Source organism: Falco biarmicus, chromosome 10 (assembly GCF_023638135.1).
Source record: "Falco biarmicus isolate bFalBia1 chromosome 10, bFalBia1.pri, whole genome shotgun sequence".
NCBI classification, from domain to species: Eukaryota; Metazoa; Chordata; class Aves; order Falconiformes; family Falconidae; genus Falco; species Falco biarmicus.
This window is the reverse complement of record NC_079297.1, coordinates 19,368,828-19,390,491: the sequence shown is the minus strand read 5'-3', so window position 1 is coordinate 19,390,491 and position 21,664 is coordinate 19,368,828. Positions and strand designations below refer to the sequence as shown.

At 43.7% G+C, this 21,664-nt stretch overlaps 3 protein-coding genes across 3 annotated transcripts; 2 read left to right on the top strand and 1 right to left on the bottom strand.

The window, feature by feature from the left end:
- Positions 1-1,253: 1,253 nt before the first annotated feature.
- On the bottom strand, positions 1,254-3,714 carry LOC130156202 (olfactory receptor 4S2-like). The gene is made up of 2 exons (XM_056354501.1): positions 2,791-3,714; positions 1,254-1,328 (listed from the first exon to the last, which is right to left on the bottom strand). Exons 1-2 carry the CDS (start codon positions 3,697-3,699, stop codon positions 1,254-1,256), a joined length of 984 nt encoding a protein of 327 aa, XP_056210476.1. The 5' UTR covers positions 3,700-3,714.
- A 5,317-nt stretch (positions 3,715-9,031) lies between these two features.
- Positions 9,032-14,590, top strand: LOC130156414 (proto-oncogene Mas-like). Its single transcript, XM_056354883.1, has 2 exons — positions 9,032-9,977; positions 13,338-14,590. Exon 2 carries the CDS (start codon positions 13,359-13,361, stop codon positions 14,304-14,306), a length of 948 nt encoding a protein of 315 aa, XP_056210858.1. The 5' UTR covers positions 9,032-9,977; positions 13,338-13,358; the 3' UTR covers positions 14,307-14,590.
- A 2,470-nt stretch (positions 14,591-17,060) lies between these two features.
- LOC130156413 (proto-oncogene Mas-like) lies at positions 17,061-20,438 on the top strand. Its single transcript, XM_056354882.1, has 2 exons — positions 17,061-18,668; positions 19,106-20,438. Exons 1-2 carry the CDS (start codon positions 18,617-18,619, stop codon positions 20,110-20,112), a joined length of 1,059 nt encoding a protein of 352 aa, XP_056210857.1. The 5' UTR covers positions 17,061-18,616; the 3' UTR covers positions 20,113-20,438.
- Positions 20,439-21,664: the final 1,226 nt, after the last annotated feature.

The window sequence follows — 21,664 nt, the reverse complement described above, 5'->3', positions numbered from 1 at the left end:
GCTAAAGCAGCAGAGGAAAGGCTCTTTAGCATCTCTATCCCTATTTCCATGCCCCTCCACGAGCAGAGGGAAAGCCCTGTGGGGAAGAGCAAAGTCTGTGTGTCATGACCATTGTTTCCTGATATGTCCACCTCAGAGAAAGTAAGACTGAGCACATATGAAGAGCTGTCATCAGTTCCTGAGTCCTCTTTGTAACACTGACAGCATCCTTCTGACAGACTTTTCTGGAAATGGCATATAACTGGGAAAAAAGCAAATAGACACCAATTAAAACAAAGGCTAAAAAATCTGCATTTGGTTTTTTTCTAATTCATAAAATGGATCTGACAGAAGTCACTCACCAGAAATGCCTGTATTCAAAGGTAGGATTTCAGTCACACTTGAGCAAAACAAAGGAACAATATCAGAAAACTCACACAGTTTATATTTGTCAGCCTCTTGCTCCTCTGATGACCTCCTCTGCCTGCTTTAGGTGGTTTCATCAGGACGTCTCAGCTGCCAGTTGTGAGATGTTGTGGTAGCAGTCCAGCTCTCTGCCAGTTCTGAAGCTTACAGTGGCTGAAAAGAGCAGCCTGACCCTGCGTCTACATTTCTCATTCTGCAAAAAACAACTTCCAAGAGCATCTGCAGGAACAATTATTTCTCACAAGATGGGGAGGCTGCAGAAGAAATATTTAAAGTAAATCGCACAGCAGAAGCACAAGACTGCCAGGAGTAATGAGATCCCAGGGGCATACGAAGTTTTGTCAGAAATCATCAGTGGACAAGAAGCTAAAAATTGTACTTTGGATAGCTGTTGTGGCACTCTCTGGAGAGTGATGTTGGAATGTGGGCATCTACGCTGTTACATTGCACAGGGCTTTGCTTGCTTACTTGTCTGTTTGCTGTCCAGATAAATAGACTTTACTTACTATTGGATATGTATTTCTTCTGGAAGCATTTCTGGTGCAAGTAAGTCACACCTGGCCATTTGCAAGATTTATATTGATCTTACCTTTGCAATCAAATATTCTTGAAGTAAAGATGTCTGTTACACAGGACATTTATGTAAATTCAGCTTTCTGTCCTAAGCCAGTATTTCTTACATGCATTCTCATTTCTTATTAACTTGTTCTTGCCATTGCACAGTGACAGCACAAAAGAATATGACAACTGTGCTATAGACAATGCAAAACGCAGAAGCAACTCTTCAACCCAAGCATTAATTTCTTATAAGAATTCGTACCAAAGCGTAGAGGAGCCTAATGTTGTTTTCAGTGACACCTTCTATAAGCTATGGTCAAATAGTTGCCCAGCAGCACCCAGAATTGAGACCTAGAGAAAAAAACCTAGGTGTTCACCCCCAAAGCATTAAAAAAATTAATCTATTTTTCATATAAATATATATGTCTGTATATAATTTTTTTTGTGTGTGTGTAAATATATAAAGTTATAAGCCCTAGCCTGGGCTGGGAGCACCTTGTAGCCTTGAATCCTACTTAAGTCACATTAAGGTGTAACTCAGGGGCAGATGTTTATAGGGAATGCAAGTGAAGAAATAAAAGTGCTTTGTTTACTTTGGGGTGGCACCAAGCAGGTCTTTTCCTTCCTTTCTCAGCTGATGGCGTGGTTTTCTGCTGGCAAGGTAGGGGCTGGGATCTCTTGTTTCATTGTGGCTTCCCAGGTGGGCACCCCGAGCTGCTAGAGCTTACCACCCTGTGCCACTGCATTGGGCTGGTCTTTCATCCTGATGTTTCTTCTCTTCCCTTCTCCTTTCCTTCCTTTCCCATGGAAAACACACTTCTTCCCTTGTGTGGCTGTGTAAATGTTGGGCTAGGAGGTGGCTTGCATACTGGAGTAATTCCTAAACAATTCTTTTTTTTTCCATTGACACATGAAACTGTGCATCCAAATGCTGCCTTTGGTGACTCCTTCACTTCTTACAGTCAGCAAGGTGCCTTTATTAGATCTGTGATTCTGTGTTAGTCTAAAGATTAAAATAAAAAACCTGCATCAGAGCTGAAGGATAGAGGGGACAGTTGGAAGGATAGCATCAGTGACAGGTGACGTAGGTAGAATTATAGAATGGTAGAACAGTTTGGGTTGGAAGGCACCTTTGAAGATCATCTAATCCAAAATCCCCAGCCTCAGGCAGGGACATCTTTCACTAGATCAGGTTGCTCAAAGCCCCGTCCAACCTGACTTCAAACATGGCAGAAAGAATTTGCTGCACCAGCAGGAGAAGGGGAGAAGCTCCCCATCAGCAAATGGCCCAAACAACACCTAATATCAGGTTATTAATTGCTAACCTATGGATTCAACTACCGCAATGTGGTTCTCATAAAAAGGCATTTACTACAAGCGGAAAGGGATCTCTGTTTCCAGCAGCAGGTGACCATAGTCCTCTCTTTCCCAGCCAAATGTATTACTGAGCAGATGGAGTTCATCTGAACATTTATACCTGAGTAATGGGATGCTCTACCTGGACAACATTTACACTATTTTGGATAGTATTTATTTAGACACTGGTGTTGGAGTTAGTGCTCAGGAGCCCCATGCCTGGGCTTGCACTAGCTGACAAGAGAATACACACTGAACATCTGCTTGTCACAGGGTTCACAATGTCTTTCAAATCAAAAGATGAAACTTCAATGTTTTCCTGATTACAACAGCAGCTAACAGAAAGCTTTTCTCTGAGAGGCACTTCTTGGGGAATTTTCACAGAAGGAATTACAGCGAAAGATGCTTGATTTTCTCCCATCCTTTGGAAATGTTACCACAGCTCTACACCTTTCCATTTTCACTTCCCACTTTTCTACTCCACAGTTTTCTCAAGGCACTCTTCACCTCCTTGTTTCTTAGCGTGTAGATGAGTGGGTTCAGCATGGGTGTGATGACAGTGTAAAACACTGCCACGGTCTTGTCCTTTGGCAGATTGTTGGATGAACGTATGTGGATGAATGTGCATGGTCCAAAGAACAGAATCACCACAATGATGTGGGACCCACAGGTGGAGAGGGCTTTCAGCCGCCTTTCAGATGTTTGACTTTTTAAGGAAACCAGGATGACAACATAGGACACAACCAGGAGGAAGAAACAGCTCAGAGTCATCACTCCGCTGTTGGCAACAACAACAATGCCCACAGCATAGGTGTCAGTACAGGCCAGTTGCAGCAGGAGGTGGACGTCACAGAAGTAGTGGTCGATTTGGTTAGGGCCACAGAAGGGGAGCTGAACGATTAGAAGAGTCTGCACTGCGGAGTGCACGAAGCCTCCTACCCACGAGCCGATCACCATCCAGCCACACACACGCCTGGTCATCAGGCTGGTGTAGTGGAGAGGTCTGCAGATGGCAATGTAGCGATCGTAGGCCATCACTATGAGGATGAAGATCTCTGTGCAGCCAAAGAAATGTACCCCAAACAGCTGTGCTATGCAACCCACAAAGGAGATGGTTTTCCTTTCAACAAGGAAGTCAGCAATCATTTTGGGAGCTGTGACAGAAGAGTAACAGATATCTGCAAAGGACAGGTAGCAGAGGAAGAAATACATGGGGGAGTTCAGATGCTGACAGCTAATTACAGTGATAACAGTGAGTAGATTTCCTGCCACAATAATAATATAAAAGAACAGAAACATCACAAAAAATATTTTCTGCACCCCTTCATTCTCTGAGAGGCCCAGAAGAACAAATTCCTTCACACTGCTTGCATTCTCCATGTTAATCTGTTGGCTGGCGATATGCAATGGACAGCCTAGGCACATGGAAAAATAAAGACAAGTGATTCATCAGGTTTCTTCATTATTGAAAATGAACTATTTACCAGAAGTGCATACACACTAACAAATACATAGGATTAGGATTAAGTTTATGAAGTGGGGGGTTTTGTCTTTTTTTTTTTTTTTCTTTCTTCCCCCTTATGTATTTAATTTCCCTGCATGAGACTTCAGCCATGTCTATCACTGCACTGAGGCAGATGCACTCTGTGATATGTGCCTCCACCCTGGTCCTCCAGGATTTTGAAGGACTGGGTCTGTGGCTGGCATGCTAAGGACAAGGCCAGAGTGTTCACCTCCAGCACCATGGGGCATACAGATATTTAAAAGTATGTTTGCCCTCAGTGTAGACCAAGTCCATGATAACAGTCTTTGTAAAAACAGTGCCTTCAAGAAAACCTGGAAGTATTCCTTAGAATGCTGATTTATAACTAAAAATGATCTTTGAATTGTTGTTCAGAGAGGAAATGAAACCACCCACAGAGCAAAAATAAAATCTCCTGTGTATATACATTTTGAAACATAAATTTGCAGCTTCATGGGCTGAACAATGAGTTCTAGGAAAATTGTCTATCATGGTAAAACCAACACACAATTTCACATATAACTTACTCTAGTACTTAGTTTGCTCTAAATCTCAGCAATGTTCCATTGAGAGGAAGGAAGAATGAAAGGGTCTTTTCAGACCTCCTGTCAGCATGGTATGAATTTTACTCTGTACTGATTTGTGATACACTCTGGGGGATATTCTCAAGGGTTAATTTCTGTTTAATGAAGCCAGCCTAGCTGGTGGTGAAAGTCTTTTTATAGGCAGAACTGCTAAACTGGGGTCCTTTACAGAACCTGTTCTTTTTCTATTGATTGAGAGGGGCCTAAGTAAATTAGTATCACCAGGATAAAGTTAACTTCAGAGAATAATCCTTTTTCTCCCCTAAAAGTAGCTCAGAGTTTTCCATAATGCCATTCCCCTTTTATGTCATTCCCCGCCCCCCCCCCCCTTTTTTTTTTCTGTGTGTGTGTGCATACTATAGCTAAACTCCTTATCTCTAGGTGCTTCTACATCTCTACATTTTCTTTTTTCAGACATGGTCACATTCCAGTGTGAATGTGGGGCTTCTTTGGTTTGACGTGTTCCAGCTATAGCTCCTTGAGTAGTACATGTCACTAGTAAATAAATTGCGTCTTTTAAAAAGAATTAGTCCTTAACATTACCAACTTGCCACTGTGCAACCAGATATCAGAATTGCTTGGCTCAAAGAAGCCAGGAAACCACTAGATTAAACTCGTTACAGGTTTTAACCAAAAATAGGTTTGAAACAAACTATCAGCTGTATCGTACTCATCCTAGTGTCAAAACTTTCCCAGTCAACGTTGTTAAAACCGCCATGGCAAATCCTGCTCAGTGAAAAGGCAAGCAGCTCTTCCTGTTTGTGCAGGTGATCTGAGCAGATCAGTGGAGTGATTAATTTAATTCAAATTATCTAGCACCTATTTAAAATTACAGCAAGGTCAGAAATTCTTGTGTAGGCAAAAACTAGTCAAACATCCACAGGAAACATGGCAATGGAGAAAACCCAAAATTGCTCTCAAAACCAAAAAGTAAAGCCTAGAGAAGTTGAGAAACTTAGGGACTTTTCCTGTGCTTACAGCTGTACTAGCAGTAGGTAACAGGTATTCAGGGAGCAGGGGTAAAATTTACATGGGTAATTCCTTTTCTGATACATCTCCAAGAAAAAAAAGATCAGTAAGAACAATGTGATCTCAATTTCTACGTAGTATCACCAAGCTGTGATCCTCATCCCTCCTCTTTTCACTTAGCACTGCCATAGTGTTCTACAGTAGGCAGGGCTGTGCAGTAGCCAGTGGAAGAGAATCAGCTGGGCTCCATCTAGGAGAACTGGCAACCAGTGGTTCAGAAGGGAGTGATCAAGAGATAAATGATCAAGGAAAACTACATTCCTGGATGATGGCAGATGGGAAGCTCCTAAGCTAACACAAGGTGTATATTTTTGAAAAGATTGAAAAGATATGACCTGTTCACAACAGGCAGCTGTGTCCCTCTTGGTGAGGCCCCTGACATGACCACCAAATGACATTTTACAGTGGATTACATCTGCCTCATTCCATCTCATTGACTTATGTCACACAGGCACCTATATCTATATCTGAGCCAGTCATATGCACTCTTTTTTCTTGCCTTTGCAGGGCAATTCACAACCAGCCTAAGGTGTCTCCCTAAAGGTGCGATGCATTGCATGCTGGAGGTGCTGATTTATTTCTGTTGACTCTAAGAAGATGACTAGAATGACTAATTCAGTACAGGACTCCCACAAGTTGTGTCTTACCTCTAAAAGTATCTTTTCAGGGACAGACTAGAGGTATATGACATAATGCAATCAATTGCAAAATAAAATAAATAAATAAATACAATGTGGACTGCTAACATTTCAAAAAGAATGAGAAACATCTCCTTATTGCAAGGGTTTGTCCATAAAATCTCAGGTGGTTAATGGGAAACAAAATAACAAAACAACCTAATCTAGGACTACAGAATTCGCTCTGTACATGGTTTCAGCCAAAGACAGCCATAGACAATTGATAACTTTATTGAGAATTTCTTTTTGTGTGTTCACATTTGTTCAAGAGGAAAGGAAATGAGGAAAAGCAAAGAAGAAAGGAAACAAACAAACAAAAAAAAAAAAAAAGAAAAGGAAAGAAAAGAAAGGACCCAGAGAACCTGGAAAACTTACCTCCTCTGCGTTTGGAGATCTAATTTTTTGTGCAAGGACTGTATGATTTTATCTCCTCAACACCTGCCTTCCCCAGTAAGAATGTGCTAGAGCACAGAGTCTTTAAAGAACATAGAATAGCTTCTGGAAAGCTTCCAACGCCTGCTTAGGAGGTCGCCTTTATTGTATAATCCCACCTAATTTAATTTCTTGCTTTCCTGTACTGCAAGTGCGTCTCAGTTTCGAGAACTGCCTTGATGGGCGGTGGGGGTAGCCTGGCTGGGCCCTCCTGCACTGACTGATGTATTCACAGCCCAGCAGCTGAAAGAAGGCTGAGAAGAAAATGGTTTAAGTAGCACTCTTTAACCCTCTCCAAGGAAATCTCCCACCTCAAGGGCTCTTGGGGCTGGAGGTAGGAGCCTTAATGAGGGCAAGGCATGAAAGGAAGGGGTAGAGGAGAAATTAACTCTGTCCTGACTGAAAAGTTTAAGCAAACATACATTAAAGTAATATCAGCCAGTGATAATGATCTTATGAAGGCGTTTTAGGATTTCTACGGTAGAAAGAACAGCCCATGGATTAGCTGAATAATAAACTGAACAAGCATGTGATGTGACCTAGTCCAGTTAACCCTTTCCAGAGTCCTTTCTTAAGCCACGCCTTATGGTTTTCCCAAGTGCAGAGGCCCATTAAATCCACTGCTTTGGCTTTATAGCATTGTGAGGAATAAACCAGTTCTTTTAAAATTTTTTGTGGTCCAAGAAGAAAACATATGAAACACAAATCTACATTAAAAAATCAGAGAGATTTCTAGCAGTAAGGCGAAAGGCACCATTTTCTGGGGCTGGCAAAGGGTTCCCTGTCACAGCAGTCTTTTTAAGGGCAGGTTAGGCACACTTCTCTTGGTCCTGGTTATGCTTAAGTTTTCACAGAGGTGGAAGATGGCCTAGGTTACCTCTTGATGACGCTTCAAGCAGTATTTTGCATGAAATTTCGTCACTGGCAACCCAGTAAATAAAGCGTCTTGCAAGAACTTGCATGTTTCAGCAAAAGTCAGCAAATTACAAAGTTAAAAAAACCCCTTTCTTTCACCAATCAGGAAAATGAGGGAGGAAGTCAGCTATTTTACGTCTTTGGAAGACAGACATAGACCTGTTAGAGTGGGTCTGGAGGAAGGCCATGAAAATAATCCAAGGGCTAAAACAGTTCTCTTATGAAGAAGAGCTGAGAGAATTCAGCCCAAAGAAGAGAAGGCTCCTCAAAACATTCTTGTGGCCTTTCAACATAGGAAGGGGGCTCATAAGAAGGACAGAGAAAGGCTTTTCAACAGGGCCTGTAGTGACAGGACAAGGGGCAATGGTTTTAAACTGAAAGAGAGTAGATTCAGATTGAACATATGGAAGAAATATTTTTATGAGTGTGGTGAGACACTGGCCCAGGCTGCCCAGAGCAGCTGTGGGTGCCCCATCCCTGGCAGTGCTCAGGGCCAGGCTGGACGGGGCTGGGAGCAGCCTGGGCTGGTGGGGGGTGTCCTTGTCCCTGGCAGGGGGGTGGACTCGGTGATCCTTAAAGTCCCTCCCAACCCAAACCGTTCTACGATTGTATGCAATTTTGCTGTCAAGAAGAGCCTCATCTTCCTTAAAACGTCTGCAGCCAGAGGTGAATCTATGAAATGAAATGCAGTAAAGCAAATGGATATGCCACTGCTCTGAAGTCTACTCTGTATTTTTAGCCTCTGACTTATGGGTGTCAACAAATAGTTTCATTCACTGCCCATTATTTTGTTTTGTACTCATTTCTTGAAATTTAGAATGGCCCAATAACCACCAAGGTAATGTAACCATCTCCCAACACAGAATGCCAGCAATTCCATGCAGTGAGAATGGAAATCCCCAAATTAATGGGGAGGTTAAATACTGCTCTGGGTTAAAACTAGTCCTCTAACTTAAATACCATCTTACAGGGTAGCCTTGAGCCCTGGCTAGGTTAATAAGGGTTAACAGCAGTCATTATAGGAAACAGAGCATTGGGTAAGAAAGTAAAAACAGTCTGACAATCTTTGGGAAAGGAAGAGGAACAACAACTGACAGAAGAAGCTAAAGATGAACCATTGGATATCTGGCCTGCTAAGCTAATTTGGGCCACACCTTCCAGTTTCTGTACCCACTGACACACATGGCAGTTATTTGGCTAGCATCATACTCATCTTCTTTTGTTTCCCTAGCCAAATGGACTAGCAGAAGTAACCTAATGCACAAGCCTAAATCAAGAGTTGCTGGTATCTCCTGTTGCAAGATAGTACCCTATGAGGATGTGCTCACTGCCAGAAAAGGAGAAAGCTGTTTCCTCTATTTTCACTCCACGTACTTTGGATCTGGACACCATGGTGGTGGCAGCTCATGCTCATGGAGGGACTGTGCGTGGTGAGAAGATGAATGAAGTGTTCTGGGTGGGTAGTGAATGCTGGCAAGGGGCTGTCTTGATAAAGACATGAGGTGGTGAAGAGGTGCAAATTTAATAGTGGGCAGGATGGGGCTGAGGCACTGTTTGGGGGAAAGTTGTGAAACTGGAAATAGAAGCATGAGGCTGGAGGCTGTCTTGAGGGATTTTGTGAAATCGGAAGTGCCTGAGGCGTGGTGAAGGACTGTGCTGAAAGACAGTATGAAGTGGCAGGTAATACTGTGGGGTGTGAAGTTGCATTGAAAGAGCTGCTGACATCAGAAGTGGGCATTGTGTAATGAAAGCAGCGCAAGCAGTTTGTGCAGTTGGAGCTGCTGAGCTGTGGTAAGGCTATGGAGTTTGGGTGGATCCTTCTCCAGGAAAGATTGTGTGGAGCAATAGCATGGCAACTTGTGTCCGGAGCAGCTGTGGGTCAGAAGAGGACACTCTGTGGTGATGCGTGTGTTTGGCAGGGACAATAGGTCCTTGGGGGATGAAAATTTATGCTGAGGGAGGTTGTGAAATCGTCAGCAGGCGTTATAGAAGAGGACAGACAATTTCTCAATCTATGTGTCCCAGAGTAGCGGTAAGACATCCCCTTCAAGGACTGTGAAACTAGAGCATCTCAGGGACACAAGCAGGAAACAAAGCATCAGTGCAAGAGGCAAGGAGTAATTTTGTACAAACTGTTCTTGTTTGCTTTCCACTGTGAGACTGGCTGAAGAAGGGAGAAGTAGTAAAAAAACACATTTCCATAGCCGTGACAGTGACAGGTTCCGTACAAAGAGGGAAGGGGGAAGTGGTTCAAATCTAAGTGACCACACACAATAAACTAGATATTTCCCCAAAAGAGTGATTGGCTGGCTGTCAGATGTCACGTTGAAATGACCGTGGCTTTTAAAACAGTGTCTAACTAGCCCAGCACTACAGTATGACACAAGAGTTTTATCTGGACCATATGTCACAGAATACAGGTGACATTTTTACCCGGCGGATCCATACCAGGCGGCTGCTGCAAATCAATCACTGAAATACCAAGGAACCCACAAAAAGGTGAGAAATTCTTGAGTGGTAACTTTGCTATTGCACTCTGTCTAATGCTTTCTGTCATGATCTTGGAGACATGGTGAAGGGAAGGGAGGAGAAAAGAAAATGCAGGAAAAGAGATCAAACATTTTCTTCTGCTGGTTAGAAATTCACTGTAGGTAAGAAATTGTCTCGATCATTTTCAAGACAAGAAGAGCTTCATTATGGACACCCTTTTCCATGAACAAGGCTATTGAATTGCTCTAAATGCACCTCTGTAATATGTCATTATTCAGAGACATAGCATTAGCAGTTTTGATCTTAGAGGATCGCTTAAAATTAGCCAAGAAAATAAAACAGCGTGACTTTCTGTCCATAGCCTAATATGTCTTTGTGGTGTCAAGGCTGTTCAGACTGACATCTGCCACAAGAACTACATGCTACTCAGCAGGCAGACCACAGGAAGGATGTTTAATCTCAAGAGAGAAAAAGACCACCTAGACTCAGTCTGCTGCTGTTTGATGCTGCTTTCAATAATTAGTTTCATTAAGGAAGTAGACTCCTGTCTTGAATGTGTCTTGGAGATAACAAGAAAGCAACCTATAGCAACAGTAAAATGTATGGGAACTGTGAGTGACTTTTTCAGTATTCTTTTCCATGGTCTACAGAAGTCAGAGAAGGATTTCTTCACTTCCATTACAGTGGAAGGCAAAATTATTGATGTTTTGTCATTTATCCACAGGGCATCCTTTACAGCCATATCTGTACCTGACAGCCTTTATGCATATATGATCAGTGACACAGGGCCATGTCATTTAACATTAGGAAATAGGCTTGACAAGCTGAAGTTAGAAAGCTAATCTGTCATTGTGTAAATGCCCAGTGGAGAGAGATGTACTTCTGGAGAGTCAGTTGCCTTCTGGAGACGACTGCAGCAGGGAGATAGAGTAGCCCCTTTCCTAAGATGGGCACCGAGTCAGAAGGCCGAAGTAGACTTAGACAGAGCTTAAGTGACACCTAAATGTTCATGCCCTCTTCAAATCAATTGGAAATTTGCTTCAGGTTACACAGGTAACTTGTAGCAGAGATAGTGTCGCACCGGGTCTTCTAAAGGCTGGGAAACCATTTAACCACTGCGTCTTCCCTCCTCCTCACAGCATGCTTGGTTCATAGAATTAGAAGCTGCTCCAGCTACTTTTTACTGTGAATCAATGTCTGATAATTTGCTGCCACGCCAAAAGCAAGTAGTGAGGAAGTGGACAAAGTCATAAGGCTGTATCTTTTCAATTTGCTTGCAGCAGATGTTCAGGGAAGAGGTAGCCTTGCTAGTGGTGTTGGTCAGGCAGTATACTGCTCTCTCCAGCTACGGAAGGAGAAGGTGAGTTTGAACTTAAGAATGCTCCTGTTGTGAAACTGTGCTACAACAGAGATTCTGTACATTCTGAAGAAGATGATGGTATTTGTTTTCCACAGTCCCTTTTAGTATGTACTAAAATTCTTTCTTTAGAGGACCACTAGGGTCTTAATGTTAGAAGCTTTCGAGGTCCCATAACAGCTGAGCATGAAATCATCCAGCTTCCTAAAAAAGAGTATGGTGCAGTGTCAGAAGTTCCCTGGTTTCAGTCAGCCATAAGGGTTTCACATCCTGCATGCCCTGGTGAAGTTAAGGGTGGAATTCACCTCAGCTAACTTAAGCTGTCCACACACTAATCCTCTTGCTGAAGCTGGCACTCTGCAATGTATCTGCCGTCAGCAAAGGCAGGCAGGTGACTGCACACCTACCTAAGACACGTATTTTAGAGTAAAATACATTACCATTGGAGGTGCTCATAACCCTCCCGTAATTCAACCAGCAGCTCTAAAGGCAATGTTAGAGGAGATGTTTGCATTTTTAATGGCAAAAGATAGGTGTAACGGTCGCAGCTGAATTCCCAACCAAGCACTGCTGGCGTAATGTGGCCAGATTGTCTCCATCGCTCCAGGCCATCAGCTGGCCAGGGAAATCACCTGCATCGTGCATTTATCTTGCCTCTATCCAAGCAGCACTGAACACAGTGTGCCCAGGGTGCTGAGATGAAACAGTAATGATTCAATCTGTCATATTTTGCATGTTTATAGAAGTCTGCCTTTGTGTATGCTGCAGCATTTTACAAAGAGAGAACAGACTATTCATGCTGGTTAGATCGTTCAATCATTCATATCTCCCCAGCTCTCCCCATTTTCACTTGTTCCTCTCTTTTAACTATCTCCTGCTGTCTTTCATGACACTTCTCTACCTTCCCATGTCACAATTAATAACTGGTGGGGAGAGGGGAAAAGAGTCATGCTGTTTGACCTTGTCAGACAAAAATAAAGGCGTGAAATCTATTTTTTTACTCCCCCCCCCCCCCCCCCCTTAAGATTTCTCATCCAGATCTCAGTATCACAGGCAGAAGAAGCAGAGTGAAATGCCTCAGGGAATGGGGTGAAATAATTATTTGAGTCATAATTCCAGTGTCCTGTGAGGATCAGACATTTTGTCCCAGATATGGTTCTTCCAGTTTCTCTCTCTGAGAACGAAGTTACTGAAGGGCTGACTGTGTCAAGCTCAGTTGTTTATTGTCTGTACATAGGGCTCAATAGAACAAGCCAACCACACTAAACTACATCAACATAAAAAACTACCAGCTATTTTGAGTACTCTCTACCGTGTTTTCTGGGCATATGCATAGGACAAAACTCGATCAGCTTTCATGCTGAATAACTTCTATGCTGATTGCCCAGCACTTTCACACACTTTTGGCAAGATTCCTTTCACCTAATCCTAGCTATATGAAGCAAAGACAGTTATTGCAGAGTTGTTAATACTGGGTTCTCTTTGTATTCAGAAAAGGGGTACTTTTCAGACATTAATCTAAGCCAGGCGTCCTCAAACTACGGCCCACGGGCCGGATACGGCCCCCAGGGTCCTCAATCCGGCCCCCGGTATTTACAGAAGCTCCCTGCCCCACCCCCGCTGGGGCTTGGCAGGGGGTAACCAAGCAGCCGCAGATGACTGCCTGCCACTTCATCTGCGCGCCGGCCCCCTATTTAAAAAGTTTGAGGACCCCTGATCTATGCTATAATTGCTTTTTTAAGGTATTTGTTTACCAATACTGACTGCAAAAAGGACCCTCAATAAATGATTTTTTAAAGGGAGAAATAAACTGCGATCTAACTTTTCCTACATGTCGTATAGAGTTTCGCATTAGATACAAGGCCTCAAAGGTCTGTGCTCCAGGATCAGGCATGGCAATACCTCTCTAAATCAAGCTTTGGCTACGAAGTACTGGAATTCCAAATACATCACCAGGTCACCATGAGGGAAAGTCACACTGTAGTTACCATCTCTCTCCTCCCTGCTTACAGGTCTGTCTGAAATCACTCATAATGAGTACTTCAGCTCCATCAATCTTCCTTCCAACTGCAGCCAGCCAGGCTCATGGGACTAATCAGAGTGTGAGTGTGGGACAGCCATCATACACGGTCCTCAAGTTCATGGAGAGCTTCTGCCTCATCAGCGCTGCCTGCGGCATGGTGGGAAACGGCATGGTCCTATGGTACCTTGGCTTCCGCATCCGGAGAAACCACTTCACTGTCTACATCCTGAACCTGGCTGCCGCCGACTTTGGCTATCTCCTCTGCATTGCCATTGAGACGGTTCAGTACCTGATGCAGTTCAATGTTGGGGTGCAGTTTGGGATATTCCTCTTCCTGGATCTTTTCATGTATGGGACCGGCTTGTATCTCCTGACCACCATCAGCATTGAGAGGTGCCTGTCTGTCATTTGTCCCATCTGGTGCCGAAGCCACCGCCCAAAGCACTTGTCCGCCATCATCTCCGGCCTGCTCTGGGCTCTCTCCCTGCTGCTGAACACACTCGGGTACATTCTGTGCACCGTTCGCCGCTCTGCCAGGACCTGCCAGCTCCTGCTCATCGCCATCGGATCCCTGGACTTCCTCTTCTGCACACCCCTCATGCTGCTCTTCAGCCTCACCCTCTTCCTCAAAGTCAAGTGCAGCTCCCAGCACTTCCGAACGGGCAGGCTCTTCACCATCATCATGCTCACCATCCTCTTCTTCCTCATTTTTGCTGTGCCTCTGAGCATCCTCATCCTCTTTGACTTCTTGGGCTACAAATTCCTCTACTCCCCAGAGATCGGCTTTGTGCTGTCCTGTGTGAACAGCAGTCTCAACCCTGTCATTTACTTCCTTGTGGGGAGCTACAGGGATCGGAGGATCAAGTTCACCCTCAAGCTGGCGTTCCAGAGGGCCTTTGAAGATTCAGATGACAAAGACGAACAGGATACCCGTGACACAATGACTATGTCCTCCTAAAACATCGCTGTGCCTAACACAGTAACACTGGTCTGGAGCTGAAGGCCAATAATTTACAGAATTTAAGAACTCTGAGGTATTGGGGGAGGTTTACCTCACCTAACCTTCAGTATCTTCATTGTAGATCTCTACCCTTTAGCTAGTTATTTTATATTGTCTCTGTGGTTGATGAAAACACACAGGTACTTGGACCACAGAATTCATCTGACCTGTATTAGGACCACATTGAAAGTGCCTATTTTTTTTCAGTGGCCATTAAATGATTTCAGTTTGGTAAGGTGAAATGTCTTGGTGTCTATATTTAATCAAAGAAATCCCACTCAGAATTTGCAGTTCACTCAATAAATCTCTGCCTTTCAGAGCACACTAATATCAAATTCATAAATTCTCAGTCACTTTTTACTCAGATCTCTGAAGATGGGAACCAATCCTCCTCCTGTTGAAATCAACCACAAAATTCCTGGAAGGAGAGTGTATCTCTCTCTCTCTCAGTTTTAAGTACCTGTATCTCAGCAACACACACAACCTTTTGCGGCTCACAGGCTGCACAATTCTTTGCTTCCTAATATGACCATTTCAAATAGTGAAATAATTCATGCCCTAGAAGTTCCTTTCTTCTATTAACTGGGGAGGTTTCCATGCCATAGAATTGTGATGAAGTAGAACAGGTCTCCAACCCCACCAACTTGCCTTACAACTTTATGCGAGTTACAAGCCCCCTTTTCTCATGTTTCAAAGAAATACAGGGCTGGAGTTGCATATTATTTTAGCTTCTTCCAGCCCAGGACAAATTAACTGCATCTAGCTACAACATGCATTGGATTTTTATTTCTTTCTTTAAGAAGGACAGATAAGAACCTATGGTTTCTAACATCTCTTCTACCAATAGAATTAAAATCAAGGATAGGGAAAAAATAGGAAACAGAAGGAAGATAAATAAATACCACAATTTGCAACAAATTTTTCTCTAGACCCTATCCCTTGAGATGCGAGATGTGATTATTTGAAGTGTTGTACTGACATTTGCTCTTTCAACCTGAATTGACAGAAAAAGGCAACACAGGTCTAATTTTCTTTGAGAAACCTTGCAAATTTCCCCTTCATGCTTTCACCTGCAAATATTTTCCTAAAGGGAAGCTGCATTAATCTATTGTTTATTATCTTTTTTTTCTGTTTATTTGTCTTTTTACTAATTTTGAAAAGCACCTAAAAGCAAAACAATAGTGGTTCACCCTAATGTCTGTAGTTGCTCTTTGCTTCCTGTTTATAGTTCCTGAAAGCTGAAATCTGAGTTCCATTTCTACTCTTCTTTAATTTTTAATGCTATTGTTCTGTAATGTACATATAGTTGATTCAGATTAGGTCTATGTCATCAGTTATTTTTAGTAAATTTTTTTTCTTCTAATTTCTACTGCTGAGGGGAAGAGAGCACCCATTTATCAGAAAACATGTTTAAAATGTTTTCCTTTTAAAATCTGTAATGATTTTATTGTTGGAAGAACCAAAACATTTCCATTATTATTAAAAACACCAAAAGCCTTTTTTTAAGAAGAAAAAAAATTGTATTTAAAAGAATTATTATGCTTAGAAACAGCCATCAACTGATAAAAACATACAGAGTATAAACTGAAAAAAACCTTTCCATCCTGACAGTTTGTCCTTAAACATACCCATCATGAAGACATGTGGCACTGAATGTGAACACGTTTTACACGTCACATTAATGTGAACATTTCACATCCAACTCTGGACATTTAAAAGGTGATGCCTGCATACAAACCACTATTGTCGACACCCTCAATCATCCATGGTAAAAGACAAGCATTCTCAGGAATGGCATTGCAAGATATTTGCAGTGTATCTCCTGTGGTCCAAAAGAAGTCAGTGGTAGGAACCGCAAGGAGATGGGGATCATTTGCAGGCTTTTCCAGCCTAAACTAACACCAAGATAGTCATCCCAGCCTGCCAGGGAGAATGCTCTCAGCACCTGAACTAAGTTTGTCCTCTGAATTGCTCGTAATCTCTCTGGAAGGATGCCAGGGCACCCAGAAGATCATCAGTCGGGCACGAGAAGGGTACATTCCTCAGGGACCATCAACCCCCTGAAAAAAGCCCACATTTCTGCTTCCCTGGGGACAGAAAGGAGACAGGCAGCCCAGGCCATAGGTGTTGAGTGTGCTCCTAAACGTGGTCCACATGCCAGCGGCATGTGATGCCTGTGAGGAATGGCGTCACCTGTTCCCTGAGGGCAGCAAACCTAACTCCACTCCTCTGAGGAGTCCCTCGACACCAGAGTCTGAAATAATCTTTATTTTCGCATTGATTTCAGCAGAAGGCACACACATTACTGTTGGTATTTCTGCAATGCGGTTAAAGCCTGGAGGAAAGGATGCATATGGGCATGTAGATGCTTCAGAACAGTCCAGTTTTCACCACATGCAGGGGAGTGAAGGATCTGATTTAGTTCCCTTTCCCAAGCCTCTGTCTCCCAGTAATTACCCCTACCCTCCCCTTCAAGCAGCTACCCCATTCTCCATTCCAAGAGCTTCTACAACAAGACCACTTGCCTCCCTCACCCCAGCCTACCTCAAACACACCTCAAAGGAGCAGCCTTCCCCTTGCAGCATTCCCCAGCATCAGCTGCCAAATTTCTTCTTTTACACCCTTCATGGAGATGTGGCTTCATGCCACAAGAAGGAAGAGGCAGCAGCTAGTAAGAGAAAGCTACATCCTCTTTGGGAGTGTCTGGATCAACTAACTGGGTGCAGAAAAAGGGGCAAGCACCTCTAGACACCTGTTCTTTGCACTGGTTAGGTATTGCACCAGCTCATAGCCAAGTGGTGTCTTACAACCCACAGAGCAACTTGGGATCAGCCACAAAGAAGAGTAGAGGAGCTAGAACAGTGCAAACAGCTTTGTCAGGCCTTGCTGGTAAGATCCAAGATACATTATAGAAACGCTTCAGGCCCTACAGCTTGTGTGCTTAAAAGCTTAACTGTTGGAAAGAGTCACTCATTCCTACCCTGGCCAGAAAAAGACAGCACATCAAAGCAAGTGTCCATAGGCAAGAAGCTGTAGATAAAGGACTTCGCTCCAATCTTAAACTCTGTTTAATTTGAACTAAGAGAGGTGACAAAGTCAGGTAATCGCATCATAAAATTTGGATCAGCTCTGCTCAAAGGCAACTCCTGACTGCAGAGGCAGAAAAAAATCCTTGCTTCTTCACAGTGTGACACCTGAAGACTGAGGGACATTTGTCCCCCTGGAGCCAACACCTGCCCTTTTCAAAACTTGCACAGCCACATTATTAAAACTGCTTTTTTCCTCTCCATTTTATAAGTGGCACACAGCAAGCTTCTTTCCTGTCTTCAGTATTTCTGTTAATTGCTATGAAGAAATTGCTGTTTACTACTCTTCTAAAGTCCCTTTCAGCTCAGGCTTTTGAAATACTTTATTTCTCCAGGGTCAGAGGTGAGCAATGAGTCATCAAGGAGCTGTAAGAGCCCTGTGCAGTTTAGAGAGGCTCCACTTACCAGCAGGAGAAAGAAATAGGCACCTTTTTACACATACTGTGAAAGAAAGGCTCAGAAGCGTTCCAGGGCGGAAAGTGAGGGCTGTTCATGTCCAGAAAGAATTGCTGATGTCTAGCACTCAGGGGATGAAGGCCTTATTCTTTAATCCATCTCTCTCACCCAAAGTATGTTGGACAAGCCATTTTTCTTGGGGTCTTGGCAGGATTTGGGATAAGGCGTTGCACAGGAAGTGAATTTTGAAGAGAACATTGGGAAAAAGGATACTGTCCCTCAGACTAGTCCAATCTAACCCAAGTCTGATTTTCCAAGAAAGACAAAACAAAATAGAATACCATTCCTCTGAGCACTTCCCACAATCTCTACTAACCGCTCATTTATACATCCCTAGCATAAAAGCATTTGGCCCCAGCACAAATGCACAAAGAGCCTTTCACAGATGCAAGCAATATCCCAGAGCATTGCTGGCAATGGAATCCCTGGCAGGTAATTTTCTCCCCACCTACTGTAGGAGCAACCAGAGAAGTGGAGCAGAAATGTGAAATTGCCTCACAACATAAAAACCCCAAACCATTCTCATCTGCTGCTGATTTCATCCCATCCTCCCCATCTGCACAGCGAAAACACTCTTTCCTGACAGTATCTACTTCATTACATCACAGAAGAAGACACAAACTGAATCTGCAGTCTGAAACAATTCCCCGTCTTTTCCACAGAAAGTGTCTCCCAGAAGATCCAATGGGATAAATTAGAAACCAAGAAAAAAACACTCTAGAGTGGATGCCAGACCCCAGTTTCCCTGAGAACTCAACCCAGCTGCACAGGGCAGAAGGTAAGCATTTGAGGACCGGATTCAGAAATGCCTCACCATCCACATATTTTACAGTGTTCTTTGCCTCTGGTGTGATGTTTTCTGGCCCTTTCTCATAGCCACACACACACACAGAGTCACTAGGTAGTCATACCCTCCCTATCTCCCTCTGCTGTGTCTGCAAGTAGCAATGTTTTCTTCTGCTTCTTTTTCTTTACTCTGTTGAACGGTCTCATTCCTTCTTCTTCTGCATGGATGCCAAACCTAGCCGATGTCAGCCTCTCCAAATTCCTGCATGATTTTCCCATCCTCAACATTTTGCATCTTGCTAGCTGTTACCTGCACAGATAGTAACCATGCACGCCCCTTGAGAGCTATCTATCCCAAGCCATAAAGCTGTAAGAATAAAAGCAATATGTCAGTCACTAAATGCCCTCTGGATCTTCTCTGATCCCAAGAGAAACAAGGAAAACAAGAAACAAGAGAGACAGAAAGGAACGTATTTACTTTGGGGTGTTTCATCATGGCTGAGGAGCTTATAACACCCTTTCCCCAAAGCAACACAAGCCAGGCTCATGGGACTAATCAGAGTGTGAGTGTGGGACAGCCATCATACACGGTCCTCAAGTTCATGGAGAGCTTCTGCCTCATCAGCGCTGCCTGCGGCATGGTGGGAAACGGCGTGGTCCTATGGTACCTTGGCTTCCGCATCCGGAGAAACCACTTCACTGTCTACATCCTGAACCTGGCTGCCGCCGACTTTGGCTATCTCCTCTGCATCGCCATTGAGACGGTTCAGTACCTGATGCAGTTCAATGTTGGGGTGCAGTTTGGGATATTCCTCTTCCTGGATCTTTTCATGTATGGGACCGGCTTGTATCTCCTGACCACCATCAGCATTGAGAGGTGCCTGTCTGTCCTTTGTCCCATCTGGTGCCGAAGCCACCGCCCAAAGCACTTGTCCGCCATCATCTCCGGCCTGCTCTGGGCTCTCTCCCTGCTGCTGAACACACTCGGGTACATTCTGTGCACCGTTCGCCGCTCTGCCAGGACCTGCCAGCTCCTGCTCATCGCCATCGGATCCCTGGACTTCCTCTTCTGCACACCCCTCATGCTGCTCTTCAGCCTCACCCTCTTCCTCAAAGTCAAGTGCAGCTCCCAGCACTTCCGAACGGGCAGGCTCTTCACCACCATCATGCTCACCATCCTCTTCTTCCTCATTTTTGCTGTGCCTCTGAGCATCCTCATCCTCTTTGACTTCTTGGGCTACAAATTCCTCTACTCCCCAGAGATCGGCTTTGTGCTGTCCTGTGTGAACAGCAGTCTCAACCCTGTCATTTACTTCCTTGTGGGGAGCTACAGGGATCGGAGGATCAAGTTCACCCTCAAGCTGGCGTTCCAGAGGGCCTTTGAAGATTCAGATGACAAACAGGAAACCCATGACACAATAGCTATGGCCTCTTAAATTTCTCCGTTTTTTTGCCCAATCACCTTTTTGGATGGAGAAAGAAGGAAAAAGAGAGGAAGAACATAAAGATTCCTCTGGGCCCTAGATCCCGGGGGTGGAGGAAAAAGTGAATACATAGCTCTATTTTTGGTCTATACCAAGCCACATTGCTGGCCCCATTTGTTAAGCCAAAATATAAATGCACTTCCATTTATTTGGGCTCCTCCACAGTAAAGCGTGAGAACTGTCTTTGTGGCTAGCTTACTTTGCTTACTGTAACTCTCTTTGGTGCCAAGTTTAATAAAAGTTTTGCTCTCAGCTGTCAATCTAGAGCTGACATTTTAGTTCCTTTTACATCAGCTTTCTCACTTTTAAAGCCATTGCATTGCTCACATAGTGTCAAAAATTCCTTCTCAAAAACATTTTCAAAACAAATTATTTTTGGCAGTAAAGCATAAAAGTGATCTCCCTCCACCCCTCAACTTTTATTCTTTTTTAAAAAAAAGATATTGAAATCAATTGTTCAAAAAGAAACATGGAAGCAGGCATGCCCACAGTGTGTTGGAGACCAGGAGAGCTATGTGGGAGCTGTGCTGCCCTCCGGATGTTCTCCTCTCCAGATGTCTGCCTGGATACTGTCCCTACGGGCTCATCAGAAGGAGCTTGCCAAAACCACCCTGGCCACAAACTAAAACCCTTCTCTTAAAGAAAAGGAGTGACACAGAGGCATGACATAGATTTTTGTGGAGGGAAAAAAATGAATGAAGGGATGAGTTTCTGGAGGAGATGGTGGTGCAGAAGAGCTTCAGAAACAGCTGAGGAAGGCACACACTGTACAGTCCTGCGCAGTAGAGAAGTCTCCATAAGGTTTAGCAGCAAAAGGTGTTACCTGGCTGCAGGTGCAGACTAGACTTTTCAGACCCTCTCTCCTAACATCTGCTTCAAATCCCTGTAGGTGTCCTGTGAAGCCCTGGCCAAAAGAAATCTAGAACATCTTTTGTGGAGTCACAGGGGAAGGCACAAGGTGTTGGAGAACACAGGCAGGATTAGTGCTGGCCAAGGACATTCTCTTTCTGAATGTACCTTTATGGCACTTATCCTCATTTTTACTCCTTTCATGCACCTTCAAAACTCACTTGCATAGCAACAAAGGGGCCTTTTCTCCGTTCTTCACATACAGCTCAGGCAACTCAGGGTGCTCCTCTCAAAGTGTGACACATCCCTGCAGTAAAGCTGACTGGTCACAGAAATTTGAGTAGAGTTAATTCAAGGAATTAAGCCAAGGAAAGAGCTGGGCCAAGGCTGTTGCACAGGCTCTTGGACACTCTACGTGGCATCTGCCGTGTCAAACTTAATCCTTAATATGCCATTCCCCTTGTTTTTTCCTTAAGAGAACAGATGTCATCTGAGACTAGAACTAAAATGCCAATACTATTTAAGATGTCAAAATTACCCCAAACTTCAAAGTACAGATACTATTATTCTGCTTTTTCTATTCATTTTAATAAAAGTGCAGCTACATCTCCCCTGGCAGTGAACCGGACAGGAATTTGGAAGGTTTAGAAAACAA

Bases quoted from the DNA above. Each gene is read 5' to 3' on its own strand.
- LOC130156202 (XM_056354501.1), bottom strand. From the start codon at position 3,699: ATGGAGAATGCAAGCAGTGTGAAGGAATTTGTTCTTCTGGGCCTCTCA. The intron at 1,329-2,790 runs GTGGGAAGTGAA...GTGAACACCTAG, and splicing joins GAAAACTGTGGAGTAGAAAA to GTTTTTTTCTCTAGGTCTCA.
- LOC130156414 (XM_056354883.1), top strand. From the start codon at position 13,359: ATGAGTACTTCAGCTCCATCAATCTTCCTTCCAACTGCAGCCAGCCAG.
- LOC130156413 (XM_056354882.1), top strand. From the start codon at position 18,617: ATGCCAGACCCCAGTTTCCCTGAGAACTCAACCCAGCTGCACAGGGCA. The intron at 18,669-19,105 runs GTAAGCATTTGA...TCTGATCCCAAG, and splicing joins CCAGCTGCACAGGGCAGAAG to AGAAACAAGGAAAACAAGAA.